The sequence below is a fragment of the Gekko japonicus genome, unplaced genomic scaffold (genome assembly GCF_001447785.1).
Source record: "Gekko japonicus isolate JY-2015 unplaced genomic scaffold, Gekko_japonicus_V1.1 scaffold2538, whole genome shotgun sequence".
NCBI lineage: Eukaryota > Metazoa > Chordata > Lepidosauria > Squamata > Gekkonidae > Gekko > Gekko japonicus.
The window spans coordinates 8,863-29,090 of record NW_015170966.1 but is presented as its reverse complement, the minus strand read 5'-3'; the positions used below and the strand labels follow the sequence as shown (position 1 = coordinate 29,090).

At 38.7% G+C, this 20,228-nt stretch overlaps 1 protein-coding gene across 1 annotated transcript in view; it reads right to left on the bottom strand.

Annotated features, from left to right (window-relative positions):
• Window positions 1-20,228, bottom strand: part of GPAM (glycerol-3-phosphate acyltransferase, mitochondrial) — a 50,916-nt gene that overhangs the window by 30,200 nt on the left and 488 nt on the right. Inside the window, exons 2-9 of the mRNA XM_015418934.1 lie at window positions 18,239-18,366; window positions 16,210-16,332; window positions 15,699-15,772; window positions 13,046-13,159; window positions 12,220-12,369; window positions 11,613-11,709; window positions 7,735-7,871; window positions 4,079-4,178 (exon numbers count right to left, since the gene is read on the bottom strand). Of these exons, the coding sequence (XP_015274420.1) occupies window positions 4,079-4,178; window positions 7,735-7,871; window positions 11,613-11,709; window positions 12,220-12,369; window positions 13,046-13,159; window positions 15,699-15,772; window positions 16,210-16,332; window positions 18,239-18,340 (897 nt within the window). The 5' untranslated portion in view covers window positions 18,341-18,366. The remainder of the gene's footprint in view (window positions 1-4,078; window positions 4,179-7,734; window positions 7,872-11,612; window positions 11,710-12,219; window positions 12,370-13,045; window positions 13,160-15,698; window positions 15,773-16,209; window positions 16,333-18,238; window positions 18,367-20,228) is intronic.

The following is a 20,228-nucleotide window of genomic DNA, read 5'->3' as shown; positions in this document are numbered from 1 at the left end:
TAGTAAAATACACTTAGATCAAGACACTGTTATTTTAATCCACATGCACTGATTTAGTTTTATTGAGATTACACATAGACAAATGGTAAAGCAAGACCACAGGTGTCCTTAAATTGTTGCAGTATAAATCATGAATAGTCTATACTAGCAATGTACATTTGGCATAAACGGAGCCAAAAATATATATATATATTATTGGTATTTTCTGACTATTTTTTCAGCCAGTTGGCGTGGGCTACTTATTCAGCTATCTGAAAATGGCTGACCCGAAAAATCCTGAATATATTTGGGATGTTTCAGGACCGCTGGATAGCCACAGTTAAAGGACATTTAAAGGGCTCTCAGTCCCTTTAACTGTCTTTGGAGTGAACTCTCAGCTTGGAGAAAAAGCATTTAAAGGAACTGCAAGCCCTTTAAAAGCTTTTGGAGTTCACTTGCCATGGAGTCGCAAGAAGGCATTTAAAGGGACTGCAATCCTTTTGGAAACAATGGATGATGGGGGCACCTTCTTTGGGGACCCACAGAATTGGACCCCCTGGTCCAATCTTTTTGAAATTTGAGGAGGTTTTTGAGGCAGAAGTACCAGCAGCTATACTGCAGATCTGGTGCCTCTACCTCAAAAAACAACCCCCGAAGCCTGATACCTCCAATCAATTCTCCATTATAACCTATGGGGACCACTGAGTATAATGGTCCTCATTGGGTATAATGGGTACGGAAAAAATTGGCAATCCCAAATATTTACCAAATCCAAATACCCATATTATGGGTTCAATATACCTGAACCCGAAAAATACAGGTTGCTTTTTTCACACACCCTAATCTCTACCACACAGCACGTTGTATCAATTAAACCATATACAATATACCTCAGGATCCACCACATGTCTAGCCAGAGCATACACAGCACATGCACATACACTTGCAATCACTCCATTGGTCGCTGGTCAGTTACCAGGTTCAATTCAAGGAACTGGTCATCCATACAGAACTCTTCATGGCCCATATACCTGCGGGACCATCTCTGCTACCATGTTCTAACATATGAGCTTCACTCATCTGAACAGCACTTTCTGAAGGCACCACCCTGCCCATATACATGCATTCTGTTGTGGCCTCCTAGTTTGCAGAACAGCCTACCTGAAGAGGTCAGGAAGGCCCCACAATTGTATCATTTTGTAGAATGTGAAAAAGGAAAATATTCAAGAGAGCATTTCTGTATGTATCATCTACTTCATTATCTGTTTAGTTTGAGTGTCAGCGAAAAAGGCAGACTACATCTATTATGTGTGTGTGTGTGTGTGTTAAGTGCCATTAAGATCTATGGTGACCCTATGAATTAATGACCTCCAAAATATCCTATTATTGATAGCCTTGCTCAGGTCTTGAGAACTAAAGGCCTTCGCTTCCTTGATTGAGTCAATCCATCTCATGTTACATCTTCCTCTCTTCCTGCTGCCTTCAACTTTTCCTAGTCTTATTGTCTTTTCCAGTGACTCTTGTCTTCTCATAATGTGGCCAAAGTATAATAGCCTCCATTTAGTCATTTTAGCTTCTAGGGAGAGTTCAGGCTTGATTTGATCTAGAACCCCTGTATTTGTCTTTTTACCGATCCACAGTATTCATAAAACTCTCCTTCACAACTACATTCCAAAAAATCTACTTTCTTCCAGTCAACTTTCTTAATTGTTCAACTTTCACAACCATATATAGTAATGGGGAATACTGTGGAATGAATTAACAATGTTGGTCGCCAGCAACACATCCTTACATTTAAGAATCTTTTCTAGCTCCTTCATGGCCGCTCTTTTCTCTTCCCAATCTCAATTTCCTTCTGATTTCTTGGTTGTGGTCTCCCTTTTGGTCGATGATGGAGTCAAGGAATGGAAAATCTTGAACAATTTCAATTTGTTCAACATCAGCCATTTTGTAATTTTGAAATTCCTCTGCAGTCATTACTTTTGGTCTCTTGATGTTCACCTGTAATCCTGCTTTGACATTTTCTGCTTTAACTTTCATCAGTAGTTATGACGATCTCACTCTCCTACCTCCCTCATACACAGGATTTATCCTTTTCCCCCTTCTTTCTTGCTGAGCAGCCCCTGTATCTAATTTCTTCTTATTTGTTTGTCTATGGGGAGAGGGGGAGAGGGAGAGAGTGCACCCAGAGAACTAAAGGAAGAGACAAAAAAAATCACACAAGAGGCTCTTGAAAGTTCAAAATAAGTAAAATGTTTTATTTAACTTAGAGGAGAAAAGGTCAGGTGGAATCAGGGGTAGGTGAACCGATAATAAAACTGAGGTAATTTTGTAATCACACTAAATCCAGATAATCGGTTGTCAACAAGTGTTTCTACTATTCAAAACGGTCTTTTAAAACTTTGAAGAGAGAGGCTGTCTTTTCAGTTTCTGCTTAAACACTCAGATAATCTGTTGTCAACAAGTGTTTCTACTATTCAAAACGGTCTTTTAAAACTTTGAAGTTTCTGCTTAAACACTCAAACATAGGTTTCTGAGTTTCACGGACTTAAAGACGAAGGCAGGAACATACAATCAAGTTTCCGAAATCCTTCCATATACATAGACCAGGGATCACTCTTCTTTTTAAGAGCTATCTCCCTTTTCACTGGGCAGGGATTATGTCTCTTCAATAGAAGCAATTTTCCTTTTAGGCTTGAATTGGGATTGTCTCTGATCCTCTCACTCCTTTTGCCTCCTACCCAGTCCACAGTGAGTGCTTAACTTCCTCTTCTTCAACTGTCAGTTCCCAATTGTCCTTTCTTAATTGTCTCCACCGAATTCTGTTTGAACTGCCTGTCACTCAAAGGTTCTCAGACTGTTAGGCATTAACCCTTGACAGTCCATCACAGTAGTAATTTCAAGTCTTTACTTATTTTTGCCAGTAGTGTGGTATCATCTGCATATCTCAAATTGTTATGTTCCGTCCACTGATTTTCATATCACTTTCATCTAAATCTAATCTAGTTTTTCTTATGATATGTTCTGCATATGGATTGAATGAAACTGCTGAGCGGTTGGGTTAGAACAGATAAAAGGAAGTACTTCTTCACCCAAAGAGTGGTTAATACATGAAATTCACTGCCACAGGAGGAGGTGGTGGCTACAAGCATGGACGGCTTCAAGAAGGAATTGGATAAACATATGGAGCAGAGGTTCATTAGTGGCTATTAGCCACAAGGTATAGATAGGAACTCTTGGTCTGGGGCAAGTGATGCTCTGTATTCTTGGTGGTTGGGGGGAGGCAACAGTGGGAGGACTTCTAGTGTTCTGGCTTACTGGTGGACCTCCTGATGGCACATGGTATTTTTGGCCACTGTGTGACAGAGTGTTGGACTGGATTGGCCACTGGCCTGATCCAAAATTGGTTTCTCTTACGTTCTTATGTAACAGACAGGGAGATAAAATACATCCTGGTCTGACACCTTTGCCAACTTGAAACCATTCTGTTTCTCCATATTCTGTCCTAAGAGTAGCCTTTTGTCCAGAGTACAGATCGCACATCAAAACAACCAGAAACCACTGGTAGAACTCTCTGCCTACTACGGTCAGAGCCCTGTGCGACTTCATGCAATTCCACAGGGCCTGCAAGGCAGAGATGTTCTGCCAGGCTTTTGGTTAGGGGCAGCGACGGTTTTCCAACATGGCCGGCACCGATTCCCATCCCACCCCCCCAAAAAACCCTTCAATTGTATAGTTCCTACTGACGCCACCTTAAATTTGAATTTGTTTTAAATTGTTTTAATGTCATCAACTTTATGATATTTGATGTTTTTATATTGCATCTAAGGCTTAATGACATACTGTAAATCACCCAGAGCCTGGTGCAAGTTGGGATGGGGCAAACAATAAGTCTAATAAATAATAATAAGAACAAAATAACAACAAACACTCTTAGAACACACAGTTTTGTTTTCACAATTCAGTCTGGAATGTATTCAATAGCAGGCCTCTGTCTTTTGACTTAAATCTCTAACCCTCCCCACCCATACACACACTAAAGCCACCTTAGATAAGTTCAGAAATAAATTTCAAATTTAAAGTAGGGAAGAGTACATACCACATGTAATAAGGCTCTGTACAGAACATCTTTACGGCCATCAGGCCTTTCATCCAACTTTCGCCGAATAAAAAACCCTCCAAGCTTATGGATCAAGGTGCTACAGATAAAGAAATATTTCTTCACTGATCGTTTTAGTGAGTTAACTAATATTTAACAGAAAATATAAATCCACAAATGATATTGATTAGAAAAGTACAACTTCCTCACCATTTCCCTCACACAAGAAAGCTGTAGATTAACTCTAGTTCTGACACCATGCACAAGAAGAAGAGGAGATTGGATTTATACCCCGCCCTTCACTACCCAAAGGTGTCTCAGAGCGGCTTACAAACTCCTTTCCCCTCTCCTCTACACAACAGACATCCTGTGAGGTAGGTGGGGCTGAGAGAGCTCTGCCAGAAACTGCTCTTTCAAGAACAGCTCTTATCAGAGTTACGGCTTGCCCAAGGTCATCCAGCCAGGTGCAAATGGAGGAATGGGGAATCAAACCTGGTTGTCCCAGATTAGAGTCCGCACACTTAACCACTACACCAAACTGGCACTGTACAAAACTTAGATGTGCAGAGCCAAGGCATGACAATATTGGCAAAAAATTCATGACAATATGTACCACCTTAATTAATTATCTAGTTCAGCTTCAAACATTCTTATATATTGTTGCTACTTTCTGATCAGCTAGCGAGTGTCATAATAATGTTTAAATTCATCCAAGTGTTACTACCATTTCCTAATTAACAGTGCCTTGAACTAGAGATATGTACTAATTCAGCCACTGATTCAGCCACACAGGCATGTTTTTGCACATTAAGTATTGTGCAACTGGTGGCCTCAAGATTGAGCAGCATAAATTTGGAGGCCATCCTGTGCCTTGCAACAAATAGTTTACTGAATTCCATTTCATAATCAGAATTCAAACTTTATTACTCATTTTACATGCCTCCTAATGGGTTCCTTAATGAATGAAATAATTGCCTTAATAAACATGCTAATACATAATGCTCAAAAGCTTTAACGTTTTTCTAAATCCTAAAATAAACCACAATTTGAAAAAAGTAACTGAAATCTATATTATGCTTTAAAACACTCTGTGAGAACAGTAAGTAAACCCAATTAATGTGAAACAATTGTGCAATATGTACATTCTCCCCAACTGAACTATGTAATTGATACTAAGAATTATAGTCTCTGCCAACTCTGTCATTTATTGATGAGCACTTGAGTGCTCAAAGTTACACAATAACATTTTATTACAATTTACATAATAAGGGATTAGCCAAGCACTGATACCAAGTGCATGCATGGCACTGGAACAAAAGCTCTACTATATCTGATAAGGGTGCCTTTCACAGATGTACCTACAGAAGTACAGGAGGTTCTCAAACGTGGTATGATTCTACTTAGCAGGAGTACACAGATGTAACTATGGAAAGTATACACCAGAGTATTACCAAATGAATGGATAGCTTTCTTCACAATGAGTACCCTTTCTTCTTAAAGAATGCCAATCCCATGGGAAGACCCATGCCAATAGCACTCTCCATGTGATCATATTATTCACATCTGCACCTCTGTAACATGGGACTACACCATGCTGAAATGGCTCTCATTCTCCTGGGTATGAGAAGCAGCCTCAAAGAACTAGTAGGATATATCTTTATTCAGATGGACAGAAAACAAATGGGACCACAGTGATAAGAAAACAACATCAATCAAACCGTGAAAGAAACCTTATGTACTATTATAATCTCATAGAAAGGATACACAAATCACATTGAAGTCCAAAATAAAGCAATTGTATTTGAAGTCATTCTATATGCAGTTCATTTCAAAAATATTCCTGTAAATAGTCCATCTCACACAAAAAGTCCAACTCAAATGCAGGTCCTCTTTGTTAAATACAATCATAGTCATTCACCGATTTCAAAAGTCATTATTAAAGCATGAGGGCTATTCCACAAGATTATCTACAAATTCCAAAAGGTTTTTAAATGATCCAAATCCATCCAAATTCATCAACAAAGGTCCAAAGGTTTCGAAAGAGATATTTCTCAAGATACATTATCTAATTGAGTTTTCATAAATAAACATCCATACTATAAATTCAACATTCTGATCAATGTCACATCATATTGTTGTGTTCGGCAGCACATATACTATACTAAATATATCGCAAAACAATATGATATAAATCGGGAGAAAGAATTGTTGCTTATTATTAACATATCATGAATTTATAATATAGATGTTTAACTAGGACAATTTTATTAGATAATGCATTTTGAGAAAGATCTCTTTCGAAACAGGATATCCAGACCTTGGTTGATAATTTGGATGGATTTGGAATGTCGTGGGTCAGCTTGACCAGTCAGAACTCAGCCAGGAGGAAGACTCCTTGAGTCCTGCAGAGCCTGGGCCCAGCTCACAAGAAGCAGCTGAGGAAAGCCAGGAGCTCCACGATTGATTCAATACTGACAGCTGAAGCTGACTCCTCCAGACAGACTATGGATGAGACTGATGAAGAACAGCTGGGGCAGGAGACCTCAGATTCCCCCTCATTAGCAGACCAACGCCAGGAGCGAAATCACCGGCAACTTACAGAGAGAAAGTGCAGTGTGCATCTCTTGGCTCAACACTAGCATTTGGCTGACAGCAGTCCTAAGTGATTACAGGACCTTGCCTTGCTTAACTCAGCTCATTGTGAGAGGCTTAGTTAAACCAAGCTGGCATGCCTTTTTCCAGCTGTGGAAGCAATGAATCACAACTCTGTGAGCCCAGCAACCACAACTCCTTCCTTGCACCTTGTGATATTCGGACTGACCTTGGACTGCCTTTGGATTCTGCTTCTTGGACCTGTCTGCACCTAACAGATTACTGACCTTGGAACTGGCTTTGACTTTGCTTTCTGGACTCTGCTGGCACTGTCTCTCTGCTCAGGTACCTGTTCTGCCTGCTAGTCGGGACATGGATCATTTATATAAACCTTTTGGACTTTGTAAATAATCTTGTGGAATGGCCCTCATGCTTTAACAATGATTTATTCAGATGGAAGCATGGATTCCCAATATGGTGCCACTGGTTGGCTGCAGCTAAAACCTGTAGCAGCTTCAATACAGTTTTTTAGAATTTCAATAATGGTGTTAGGTTTTTTTTAAAAAAATGAACTTCAAAGTAATACTACAACTTGCATCTTGACTGTGTTCACTTGACAACATGCTGCAACAACTGAATACCATATTTTTAATGGGTTGGGTCCAATGTTCCCTCTAAGCTGTGGAGTCTTGTGCACAAAAATTCTACTTTGTGAGCTACTGGCATTAAAATTGTGAGTGAGCAATTTGGTTACTGCATAAATTAGTTTGCTCTGGAGCCATCCTTCCTGAGCTGAGACAAAACTCTGTGCACTGGAGGCTAGCTCACACTAACTCAGCTTAGAGGGAACACTGGTTGGGTCCTACGGACTATATGGGTTGGGTACCCTGATGCAAGAAGTTCTTTGCACCTTCTTGATTAAGGGAAAAGCACCTTGCACAAGAGGAAGGTGCTACTGTTTGTAGAACAAATCTACTAAATTAGGATACAGATGTTAGCTTTCTTTAGATTTTGGTAAGGTATTAACATGGCCATCATCAAATAGAAGGCACGCACAACATTACCTGAAAATGGGGATGTTCAAGTTATTCCCTGCTGCAATGTAGGGTGCCTTGATGTTGTGGCAGAAAAGAACAAATGTGAGAAGCAGGTAGTCGATATGAGATTTGTGAACAGGTAGGAAGATAAGTGGCAAATTTAGCTGTATGAAGAAAAAAAGATTACACAAAAAGCTGACTAGGTATTCCAGATTTAAATAAAATGATTCAGAGGTATTTTTCACTTTTTAGTGTTTGACAGTTACAATACACAACAGTTATACTACAAATAACAGTAAATATGCTAAGTTGTTTTACTTATAAATGTTGTTAGGTATCTCAAATCTAGTAAGATTTTTGACTACATGCAAATTATCATTTTATTTTCATTGAATAAAATTATGTAAAACATTGCATAATACCACTTGAAACAAGCTCTTTTAAAATAGTATATTTCTTGTATAGCAATTATTCCATTATTTAAGAGTAAAATGTGTGGCTTCTGCAAAAATAGCAAAGTCAGGCCACCCACAGTTAAGCTACACATTTGACAAACTCATATGCAGAAAAATATGACTTCGCATATGAACCAAATGAAAAAGCAATCTAAAACAGAGCATAAAATCAGCGGAAAAGTCAGTTAAAGTTAGGGTGGGTGGGTAGAGAGACAAGAGAAACTGGGCTGCTCAAATCCCTGAGTACTTACAACATCCTGCAGGGGAGGAGAATTTCCCAATTATTTCTTTCAGTCCCTATAACAACAATCAGTGGGTGCGTTCAGACGGGGCGTTTCTGCCGGCATAAACTCGATCAGACTCACCCTCCTGTCTGCGGAGCCTGCCGGTGGACGGCCGCTCACACGCTACGGGCGTCGGCGTTTTTTTTTTTAAAAAGGACTGTTTGAGCATGCGCACAGGCAGCCATTCAGAGAATGGCGATTTTTGCGCATGCTCAACCCCCCCCCTTACATTTAAACTTTAAAGGTAAGCACTTACCTTTAAAGTTTAAAGCCCAACCTGGCCTCGCTTAAGTCCCGGACTTCTCCGGGACGGTAAAGTAAGGGCTTTTTATTATTATTTTAACAAACGCTCAGGGCGAAGCTTCGCCTGAGCGCATATCCCCTAGTTTTTAAAAAAAAATGGTGGGGGAAAGCCGGAAGCCTTAGGCTTCCGACAGAAGTGGCTGCGCAACGGAGGAGAGCGATCAGACGCCGGGGTGCACCGTTTTCAAACGTTGCACTCTGTTTACCACCACTTCGGACCTAGTGGCAGAGTGCAACGGTTTAAAAGGATTTACAACTGTTAGGGACGGGAGGCAGATGTTCGCTGTCTGAACGCCCGTAAGTACACCGGTTGGAACCGGCACCCTAACCGTTGTAAAGCCCCCGTCTGAACGCACCCTGTATGACATAAAAACAGGGTCATAGATAAGGGGTCCTATATACTCAGGGAACTCCCCAGGTATGAGAATATTACTACTTCGTAAATTGTAAGGGTGTAAACCCACTAAAAAGGGCATTGAAGGCACTGAACTGTAAGTTGGGGGGGGAGAGAGAATTTGTACTGCTTGAGGTCCTGCTGCTGCTTCTGGATTCAACTTTTGATCTGACCTTCTAACAGCAGGAGCTGGTTGATATAGCTGCCCCTTGCAGGGCATTAAAGTTTTTACAGTGATCTGAATTGTGACTATGGATTTGGGACAAAAGAGTCTTCTTTCAAACTGAACACTGTTGTACAGTAACACAGACAGATAACACACAAAATATTTGTTTCTATTTTTAAAGAAGTCTTTAGCTTGGATGCTGTTGAGGTTTATCACAGGTGGTAGGATTTCTGCTCACAAAGCAACTTTCTCACCATCCCCCATCTCACTGCAGCCTAAAATGCCACCCCAAATGCTGCTTCTCGGGGCAAGGAGACCCCCCCAGGAGAAGTACATGGGTTAGGGTTGCCATGGGAGGGGGAAATCATTCTACTCTGCACATAGACCTATTCAACGAGATTCAACCCACAATCAAAATGGAGTTTGGCTAGCTGTCTGCCGATGTAATATCACTCCTACCAGTGGTTATGCTATTTATTCTCACCATTGTCACTGGATATTGTGACTGTTATCTAAACCTATATTTAAGAATGTATATTTACTCAGAAATACTAGATTATATGGAATGCATTCATATCTATTGATATTAGACCCTGTAAATTTGTTCACTGACATGTGCATCTTGTCTTATGTTTTAAATTAAATTTGTATTAATACAACATTTTTATAGTACAAGATACTTCTTCCTATATAGGGCTTGGGGCCCTATAAACTCTTAGTACACATTATACAGTACTTTGCAACTTGGTTACAGGGGCAGTAGGGGTAACCTGCTCCATCTAATAAACTAGACAATTTGCAATCCACAACATAGTTTTCATTCAAATATTACAGCTTCTCTTTGTTCTAGGAGATACAATACTCATGTGGGTCACCATTAGTCTGCACATGTTACTTTAAAAACTATTTTGCTCTGAACATTTTAAAATGAATCTAAAGTCAAACCATTATATTTATACATTATTTGATTCCATATAGAAATATGAAGTTTTCTTTTGACCCATTAAAGCCCTAAGTTCAATTGCTGCAAGTAAGTGTAGATGTGTTTCCCTTGCCATAGAATGCTATGTGGAAGGCTTAGCCTGGAAAGCTTAGTCTGATTTTATAGCAAAAATAAAACTTACGTTTCAGGGCTTTTAAAATATGGAATATGTGTTTGCGTGTGTATAATTCCCAAGTGTGACCCCTATCTGCAGATACTTATATCTGCAAATCGGGGCCACATTTGCATTGAACAGACGTTTCGGCAAATTTGGTGGACACCCTAGACTTGCAGGGAAATCTGACGTTAAAAAAATGGGGGGAGGGTCCATTCTCCCCCAAATAAAAAAGTGTTGTCTGCACACATGCAAACATTGTACTTACTTTTACAGTCTTGGTGGCAGCGGCAGATGTGGGGGAAACGAAGCTGCCACCAGGCCTGGCCTGCCCCCTCTGGAGCCGTGCCAGGCAAGCCACCGAAAGCAAGGGGGGAAGCCTTGGTGGGCTCATGCACAGCAGCTCCGGGTGACCTGCTGAAAGCGGGGCAAGAAGGAGTCTCAGCTCGCACACCCAAAGCAGCTCCAGGCAAGCTGCAGAGAGCAGCGGAAGAATAGGCAAGGAAGCTTCAGCTGGCTGCCCAAAGCAACTCCAGGAGAACAAGCCAAGACTTCCCCCACCCTGCTGCTCTTGATGGCTCACCTGGAGCTGCTCTAGACAGCCAGCTAAAGCTTCTCCCCATTTCCCCACTACCACTCTGCAGCATGGGAAAGCTGCAGAGAGCAGGGGGGGGGGCCCTTTCTCAGCGGGTTTAGAGAAATCTGAAGATGTGATATTTTACTCCCTACATAGAGTAAATACCATAAGATACAGGTACGCAACCAGCTGGAAACACTATCATGCCCCCATAGCACTGGCTCTGTAGGATGCAGGGACCCCCCCCCCCCTTCTTCTCCAACAGGAACAGAGATAAAGGGAAAAGGCCCTTTATCACTATCCTCTCCACTGTGAACACGAACAGAGCCTTTAGAAGAGACCAGAACTTATTATGTACATCAGTCAGTCACTCCAAATACCACACAAACTGCCATTTAATTGATATGTAGCAAATTCTAGAGGCTTCAATGGAATCCTCCCTTTCTTACTGTTTAAAAGAGTTCTATCTCTGAGCCTTCAGGAACTGGTCAGTGGGCACAGTCAATGGTCCTGCCTGTTCAGCCTTTTTGGCTGTCAACTATAGCAACAGGTTGTGCAGCGTGCTATGGCAAGTCTGGTTGTATGATGCATTCTGTGTTTGTACATTGCATTCTCTGTGTTTTTTTTACCTCAGTTGCTGCTTTCACCATCTCCAGTTGGCCTTTGTGAATCTGAATATTCCAAAAAAAGCTGTTGAATAATTTCAGTAATACCCATCCTGTTAACCTAAAGGGGTAATAATAGTTGAACCATGTAACAGAATTAATATTTCATTTGCAGATTTTACCTTCTGTTATAATCAAAAACAATTCTGACCTAGCAGAAATATACATATAGGTAAGTACTGACTTTAAAACATACATTACTGTTTAAATATAAACCGTGATAAGGCAATCGACAGTAGAAGAGAACAAAATACTGAACCAATCACAAAATTCTACATAGTCACAGAACCACAAGGGTTTTAAGCTATATTATAACACACAACTGTAAAAATGGTACTTGAACTGTTTAGAGTCAAAGACCTAGCAAAAGTAGCAAGATGTTTTAGTTTTAATCCAGTTTAGACTTGAACAACAGCAGATACTGTTGTGCCAATATAACTTGAAACTTAGAGGAACATTTTGTTCAGCTTTCACCGCAGATAACTAAAGCAAAAATCCAGGAAAGTAGGCCAAAATTAAGCATCTATGAATGCAGAGCCTATTTCCTCAAACCCAAACTAGCTCTTATTACCTGATCAAACAAGGTGAGACGTTTGCTACCATTTCCTGAAGAATTCTTTTTGCTTTCTTTTTTACTTTACCAAGGATTCTGGGGTCCAACTGATCAGAACCACTGATAGCAGACATTTCTAAAGCCTCCTCTACAATGGCATTCTGCACTCTGAAAGTCACAAACCAAAAATAAAGATTCTTAAAATACATACTGTAAGAAGGATGTAGGCACATTATGACACAGACTTCAAGAACAGAACCAGCTGTACATTTCACTAAATTTTGTTTAGTATGTTCATAAAGAATCAAGGAAACAAGAACTTCCCTGCTCAGTATGCCACTTAGTTCATTTTTAAGTAATAAATTGTGGAACATCTTGTCAGCAAAAGTGTATTTTGTTAAAACCCACACCCTAAATATATTTATCTCCTGCATTTTCCACATTTAAAGTTAGAGAACATACAGGGGGGGAACAGATACACACAAAAAAGTCTATATATTGTTTTTAAAACGTATCATTTTAAGCAGCCTTCATAAGTTACAATAGTAAGTAGAGGGGGTGCTCCTGTAACTACAAAAGACATAGGTACAAATACATAATTCACAGATTGCTAGCACAAGCACCAATAATGCCCTAGCTAGTTCATCTGAAGGTACTAAGGATGAGGGAGCCAATGCTGCAAAGCATTGTGTCCTGATCGTGCATGCTGGGAAAGCTGGACTCACTGATCAAAAGTGGGAGCTTCACAAAAGGGCCTTTATTAAGATCTATTCCAAAGAAACCCAACAACTGCTACTCATAACTGGAAATTTGAAATCACAACATTTTGTTTTCTCACTCTTACCTGCTATTGTTCAGCACATTTTCTGTCACATTATTTGCAAACATATGCTTATGAACATCCCGTTCTTGTACAAAAAGAACATAACAGAGCCGCCTGGCAAGCCACCCTCTGTGCCTGTAACATTACATTTTTATGTATTAAAGCATACTACTGGAAAGAGTCAATTCAAAACACCATTTTGCAATCATATCCAACCTACTTTCCAGAAAACCTAGTTGAACACAGTGCTAGTAAATACTGAGATGACAACCTTTAACTGATAAATCATGCAACTAATGCTTTTTTGGATTAACTGGTAGGGGACAAAATGTATGGGTAGAGCTTAGATTAGTGAGGCTAAGAATTAAGGAGACACCTTTTTAAAAGCTATTTTGGTTCTGGTAATAAATGTAAAAGTATGAAAAAGAAAACATTAACAATATCTTCCTAAGAAAGACCTGTACCTTTTGTTTACATTAACTTCCCTCACACTTCCTTTAACACCTCAAAAAGGTACCCATTCTGGGGCACTGGCAATACACAAATGATTATATCAGTTAAAAGACCAGAGCTTGATCTTTGACAACTCTACTAAATACCTAAAAAAATTAGAAGAGGTGCTAGTCACCCAGTGACTACCAAAGAAGACTAAATATAGGTCCTCAACAGTAACATACCTTGCCTTTTCTCTGCCCCAATTACATATCAAGGTATATGAATGTTTCACCTGATGACAAACATGAAACATCCTGAGTGATGCAACTAGGATTGTGCCATGAGGACTGAAACAAATTTCAAAATGGGCAGGTAACATCTGTGAATGCCTTAGAAACCAGAAAAGGCCTCTACAAACTTTCAAGAGTCCAGGAATTTCAACATTTTGCTCAGTTGTTTGTTATCATGACTTTCACATTTGAAAGATTTCCACAACACTCCCTACACTGCTCAAGAATCCCAAGCTTGTAAGTCTTAAAAAAGTCTAAATGGATGCTAGCAACTCTTTAAGTTCAAATGTAACCAACAGCCATATAGGTAATATTTAAATGTAATGTAGCTAATAATAAATCAGATTTTAGAAATGACAGTAAACTGAGAAACAACTTTTTGGTAAATTACACCTTCTTCTTGACTCACACACATGTATCAGTCACAATTCAAATAACAATGTGACAACTTCTGTTTGCCCAACGATGTTTGAATTCTACTTCTAAAACAGTCCCTTTGCCACAAGGCAAATTGCTTTTGAAACTGAAGGTGGTTTCATGAGGAAGTTTGTAATTCAGAATGCAACAGTTATGAAAAGAAAAAATTAAGGGTTTTTGGATCTTGACCACAGTCTCTTAAATGTCAGCTTTCTGTAATAAACGTTTGTAAAACTTCTTGAGCATTAATTCACTTTTGGCACTTACAAGCTACCTTCCTATTAAAGATATCCAATGCAAAAAAACCCCAGGCTGTTAAATTCTAAAACATCATCATAAAATCACAGTAATCTGAATGGCTGCCTAATGAATTCTAAAATATTGTTAAACACATTTTCAAAAACCTAACACAACATGACAGAAGTGTGAAAACCAAAAGCATCACATTTGAAACAGATAAATGTTGCATAGCTTGTTAAATTGCTACAGATTAGCATATACACTGGCTGTCTTGTTGACGGAATGTATGTTCCTCTGCTTTCTAAGCAGGACTATCCAAGAGAAATACCCAAGCAGTGCTGATTTGAAATGGTTGTTACAAAGGAGCATGGAAATATTACTTCACTTCTTGCAGTTTTACACCAAATACAAAGCATAGATTTTCAAAGCAATTTTAATCAGGTATTCTTCACCCCCTAGAATTCAATGAGATTTATCTTTTAAAAGCCCACTCAAACCCTCTAATTTAAATTTGATTATTTTTCTTTCTAATGAAGTACATATTGCGATAGTATTGAGTTGACTTTGTGTGTGTGTGTGTGTGTGTGTATAAAATATATATAATTTTTTTAAAAAAAAACCTAGAAAGCCAAGATACCATTTCTTGAGGAAAGTCATTTTGCTCATGCCCACGTTTCAAGCAATTGCCAGTTATAGGATGGAAGGCTTTACTTACACACAAACTGGACAGCAACCCTGTGGAGGTTTTGTCTTTCTTCAGTGTACAGGCTTGTCTATTTGTCTTAATCATTAAGAAGGCTGACTAACCTATCCACTGTCTCAATAGACTCCTGACCTGGCAAGCCATGTTTGTGTCTGTTTATTTCATGTAGAACATTACAACTTAGATCTAGTGGGATTATATATGATGTTGCCATCAGGCCTCACATGGTAACAATGCAATGGGATTATGCATGAATGTTTATAGCAGACATTTCAAGAACACATGCATCAACCATTTTCATTTGAAGTTAATCTCATCTAACTAATAACAGTATTGGGTGATGCTTACTACAATTCTTAAAATTAAAGACATTGAAAATTTCAACCAATCTGTTTGTGATTCTTCACAGCCTCTCATATGTTCTCATTACTGTAAACCACTCTCAAATATTTACATATTTTATATACTGTGAATGTCAAAAAATATTATCAAATAAATTCAGCATAACAAACAGATTAACAATTTAGTTAATGAGACTCTGACACAGTTATCCACTGTAATATTAATTGTTTTTAAAAATCCAACTTACCGGGTATGTGTTTCATTAATATAGATTACATTACGAAGGCCCAAAGAAGGGATACTAGGATTAAAAAGCTTATCCTGAAAATAACAGACAGTTTTATCAGGAAAAAATATTATAATCACAATATTTATATGTCATACATATTGAGGACCAATGTGGTACAATGGTTAGTGTCCCACACAGCCAGGAAGTCATTTCAAAGGGTTTAGAAGGGTGTGACTGTTTAGGACAGCACTGTGAGTGACCTTGAGTCAGGCATCCATTCTCAGCCTAAGGCATTTTGATAAAATGAGTATAATCATTTATGCCTACTTAAACTCCTTGGACTTATGTGAGATACAAATGTAGATATAAATACAAATCCTGTTTTCATCTTAGGGTCAATTAATACCCTGGAGGGATCTTATACAGTTAGAATATGGAGTAGGATAAGAGCACACAATGACCTTAACACTGAAACTTAGCAAACTATTAAAATACTGTTTCAATTTGTTACCAATGTAACCCAATTTACCCTGCTTTGGGGAGTGCATACATAGCAACAACGTCCCACAAATGGTCTTTTCCTGCCGAGTAGAGTTTCTTTCCATTTTAAAGTGGCTGATCGAAAAACAGTAGGCCTAGAATTGCATTCTCCCTAGAAAACAATAATGAAACACATATTTTAAAAATGGCAGTATACAAAGACAACACAACAAAAGTGTAACCCCTTGCTACATATGACACAACCAGATTAAGCATTTTTACAAATCATTTTTCCAAACAGAGATATTCAAGAATGTGCTGAACTTTCCCACTAAAGTAGATAGGACTTAAACTTTAACCAGATCATACCCTTGGAGATTAACGAAGATGTCCAATTAAATTTGACCTACAGATTAATCTTTTAAGACTTAACCATGGCCCAGGTCCAACCTTCCACAATTTTTAAAACCCAACTAATGTACACAAAAAATATACATTTCTAGGTCTAAACTTACAAAATAAAAAGCCTGACAAGGTTAGTCAGCTGTAATAATTTTAAATTGCTACTTTAATGATTAAATTTTATGAGTAAATATTGTGATAGCTTAAGTTTTGATGACAGTGAAGTACTGTGTTTATAATTACATTTCTACTCATAAACTACTATGGAAAGGAGGCTGTAAGAACTTTTCCCCGATACTTAATACTTGCTAGCTACTTACTTAATACTTGCTACTCCTTAGCAGATTTCAAAGTGTTAAGGATCAGAATAAGTTAATATATTGAGAAAATATAATTTTTAGTAGCATGAACAGCAGATTTATTACAAAATGTAGAGAACAAATAAGGAACTACAATACTTCACAAGCCCCACTGAGGTGAATGGAGTTTGTGTAGAACTGTTGTCCTTTTTTTCCTGTCCTATGCAAGTATACTCTGAAATCAACTCCACTAAATTCAATGGGACTTATTTCTGAGTAAACCTTCATAGGATTGGACTGTAAAGAACGTTAACTAAAAGTGCAGTTTATCAAACTGAGATTAAAACTCTATATCAAGCACACATATATACACAGATCTATTTACAAGGAGGTTTAAAAAGACACATCTATAGAACACAATACTTTTCAGTAAAAGAAATGATTAACTACAGATAGGTGCATTATCTGACTAACATTCATCCTGAATTGTAAGAAGAAAAAAGTGAAATTATTGATGTTTAATTATTACAGTCTTTCCCTGACTGTCTTATTACGAAGAACAATACTATGACTCTCCCACAGGCAAGTTTACAGCCCCAAAGTGACTTCCAACTCTTTTGTTTTTATACTCCCTCAAACGCTTTGATATCAATCCATTCAGTGAGTTCTAAAAGCCAAATCATTCACCCACAGCCACTGTTGTTAATTATGGCAACCTGTTCTCATCTAGAAATAGTTATCCTGAAAGACAGCTGCCAAAGTAATCCTATTTCTTTCAACTCTGACCATGTTTCCACTCCTCATGTGTTTCAAGATCAGGCTGCTGCTCAGCCTCGAGCTCTACATAATCCCATTTCCTCTACCCTGCTATCTTCATCTCCTCCTCCACTTCATGACTGTCCTTATGCTCCACCCAGGCCCATTTATTCATTGCTCCATATTCCTACTCCAGAACAAGTGTGTGTTTTTCTATGTACAGTAGATATCCTAGAAATTTTTCCCAAGCTCTCTTTCTCTCTCTCATTCAGATCTCTAGTACTGGGAAACAACTATTCTGTCATATTGTATACGGGTGTATAGGAATATATATAAAAATAAATTACATTTACTTGATTTTTTTTCTTTGATAGTATTGCAAGCAGAGTACAATCTACATTCCAGGAGTCATAGATGTAATGGCTATCACAAGAAACTCTAGATAAGTGAACAAGTGTTGTTATTCTTCCTATCACATGCCTCATCTTTTCTTCATCATAAATGCACGTTTATTCCTAATTTTCTGACAGCAATATGAGTTTATTATTCCATTCACACTTGTGATATGAAAATAATCTTACAGTTAAGTAAACTAATCTCCACTTAAGTAATTTTGCTTACCCATTCTTCACTGGAGTGTTTACATCTAGAAACAGTGCATTCTGCTGAAGATGATGAATAAGAAACCTCTATCGCTCCAAGTGTCAAAGCAGCATCATCCATGACACAATTTAATTCAATAACATGAGCTTCAAAAGACAATAAACTCAATGTTAAGGAACAGTTGTATGACTGTCAAAGCAAAAACTACCTTAGAAATACATGATAATATTTTACAGCAAAGTTAACTAGTTTATTAAGATAGCATAAATAGGGGGAAACCCCTTAAACTGCATTTTAAAATTAACTTATCTTCCTGAGTATACTTTATTTGTTCTCAGCTCACTCTAGCTATCCCTCAGTAGCTTTCCAAATAAAGAGGATTAGACGGCACATATTACAAGCATAATGTTGCCTTCCCTATGCAGCAAGTAACTCACTCTCCATTCAGGATCTCTCATTTCACGAAGTCATTAGCTCATTTGCACTATCAGATTATGTACTTTACATGGTCAGTGCATAAGGACAGAAAAAAGTCATTGTTCATGTTCACATGTCTGCTACATTCAAGCATGAAGTAAGGAAGGAGGCATCTAATTTTCACAGCAAAAAGTATGTGTCGGGGAGGGAAACTAAATCCCTTCCTTCTCCATTGCCTTGTAAACCCCTGTAGTCCTTCACTGCAAACAGTTTTCTACAAGCCCTGTTCTGATGCTGAAAGGCAGGTGAGCTAAGAAGTGCCTGAAGTGATGGTGTGCAAGGAGGTACAAAGACAGCATGCAGCATCCCTCAACTGCACACATCTTTTGCTGTAATAAAAAACCCATTCATTCCTGAGGTCAACTTTGATTCCCCCCCCCCCGAATACTATATTGCAAATACTCACAGTCCACAAAACAAACAATTATAGGACTATTACACTTCTGAGGCTCACTGACAACCTGAACGATGCTAAACAGTAAATCCTACTGGTAACTGGCATAATAGCAGAAAGATCAAGCTTATAAAAATCTGAACATGCAACAAGTTTCTTCTGTCAACCTTCCAAAGCACAACTGAATCATAATGCAACCAACCCTATGCCTACTTAGCTAGAAGGTTAAGCCTCTCTGAACCCAACAGGACTCACATTCACATAAATATACATAGGATCAAGATGTAAATTAGAACAGAATGGCTAATTCACAGTGATTTGGAGATGATAAAAATCCTCAAAATCTGTTCTCTGAAAAAACTGTTAATAGTTAAAACAAATATGATAACCTAACATAAATCAGTGTGGCGTAAAAATATACAGCAGGCTCAAAAAGAACTGCCAGACATTAATATCAGGCATTGAATGTCCCTGTCCAGTAGCAAGCTATTACCAAGGGGATTTCACTCCAGCTCCTCTGTGTATCACCAGGGGAATGGCACAGATTTAAGCCAAGTTGGCAGGATGATGCAAAGGGCTTTCTCACAGGGTTAGTTAAGTACACCAGTGGGGTACAGTTGCAGGGTCAAAAGAGAAGGGAAGCGTACAAGAGGCCCATATTTTCAAAAGAAGGAACTGGACTTCCTTCCAGCATCTACTCTGAATCTTAATTCAAATCAAATCCTAGTTCTCACAGTCAGAGAAACTACTTACCTGCTCCTATCAATTATCCTTTAAAAAAAAATAAGAAGAAAACCAAAAGAAGCATGCAGACATGTGCAATCCCTAGCAGGCCAGTCAAGGATTTCCCCCCCTCCCTTTACTACTGTATTCAGCTAGAACTCTCATAACGTTATTCTGGTACTTTATAAACTCTACTGTGAATGAGGGGAAAGTATTTTGCAGTAACTCCACCAGACATTGCTAGTACTCCTGAGGCTGCTCGTGTCCAAAACCTACTACAAAATAAAAATCTATAGAAACGTTGCGCCCCATCTCTGAATATACCCCTGCTTCTGCTGAATCACGAACTTCGTTCACATTCGCCCATATGACCCCCCTTCTCCGGTCAAAGTCATCCAAACCCTCAAACGAACC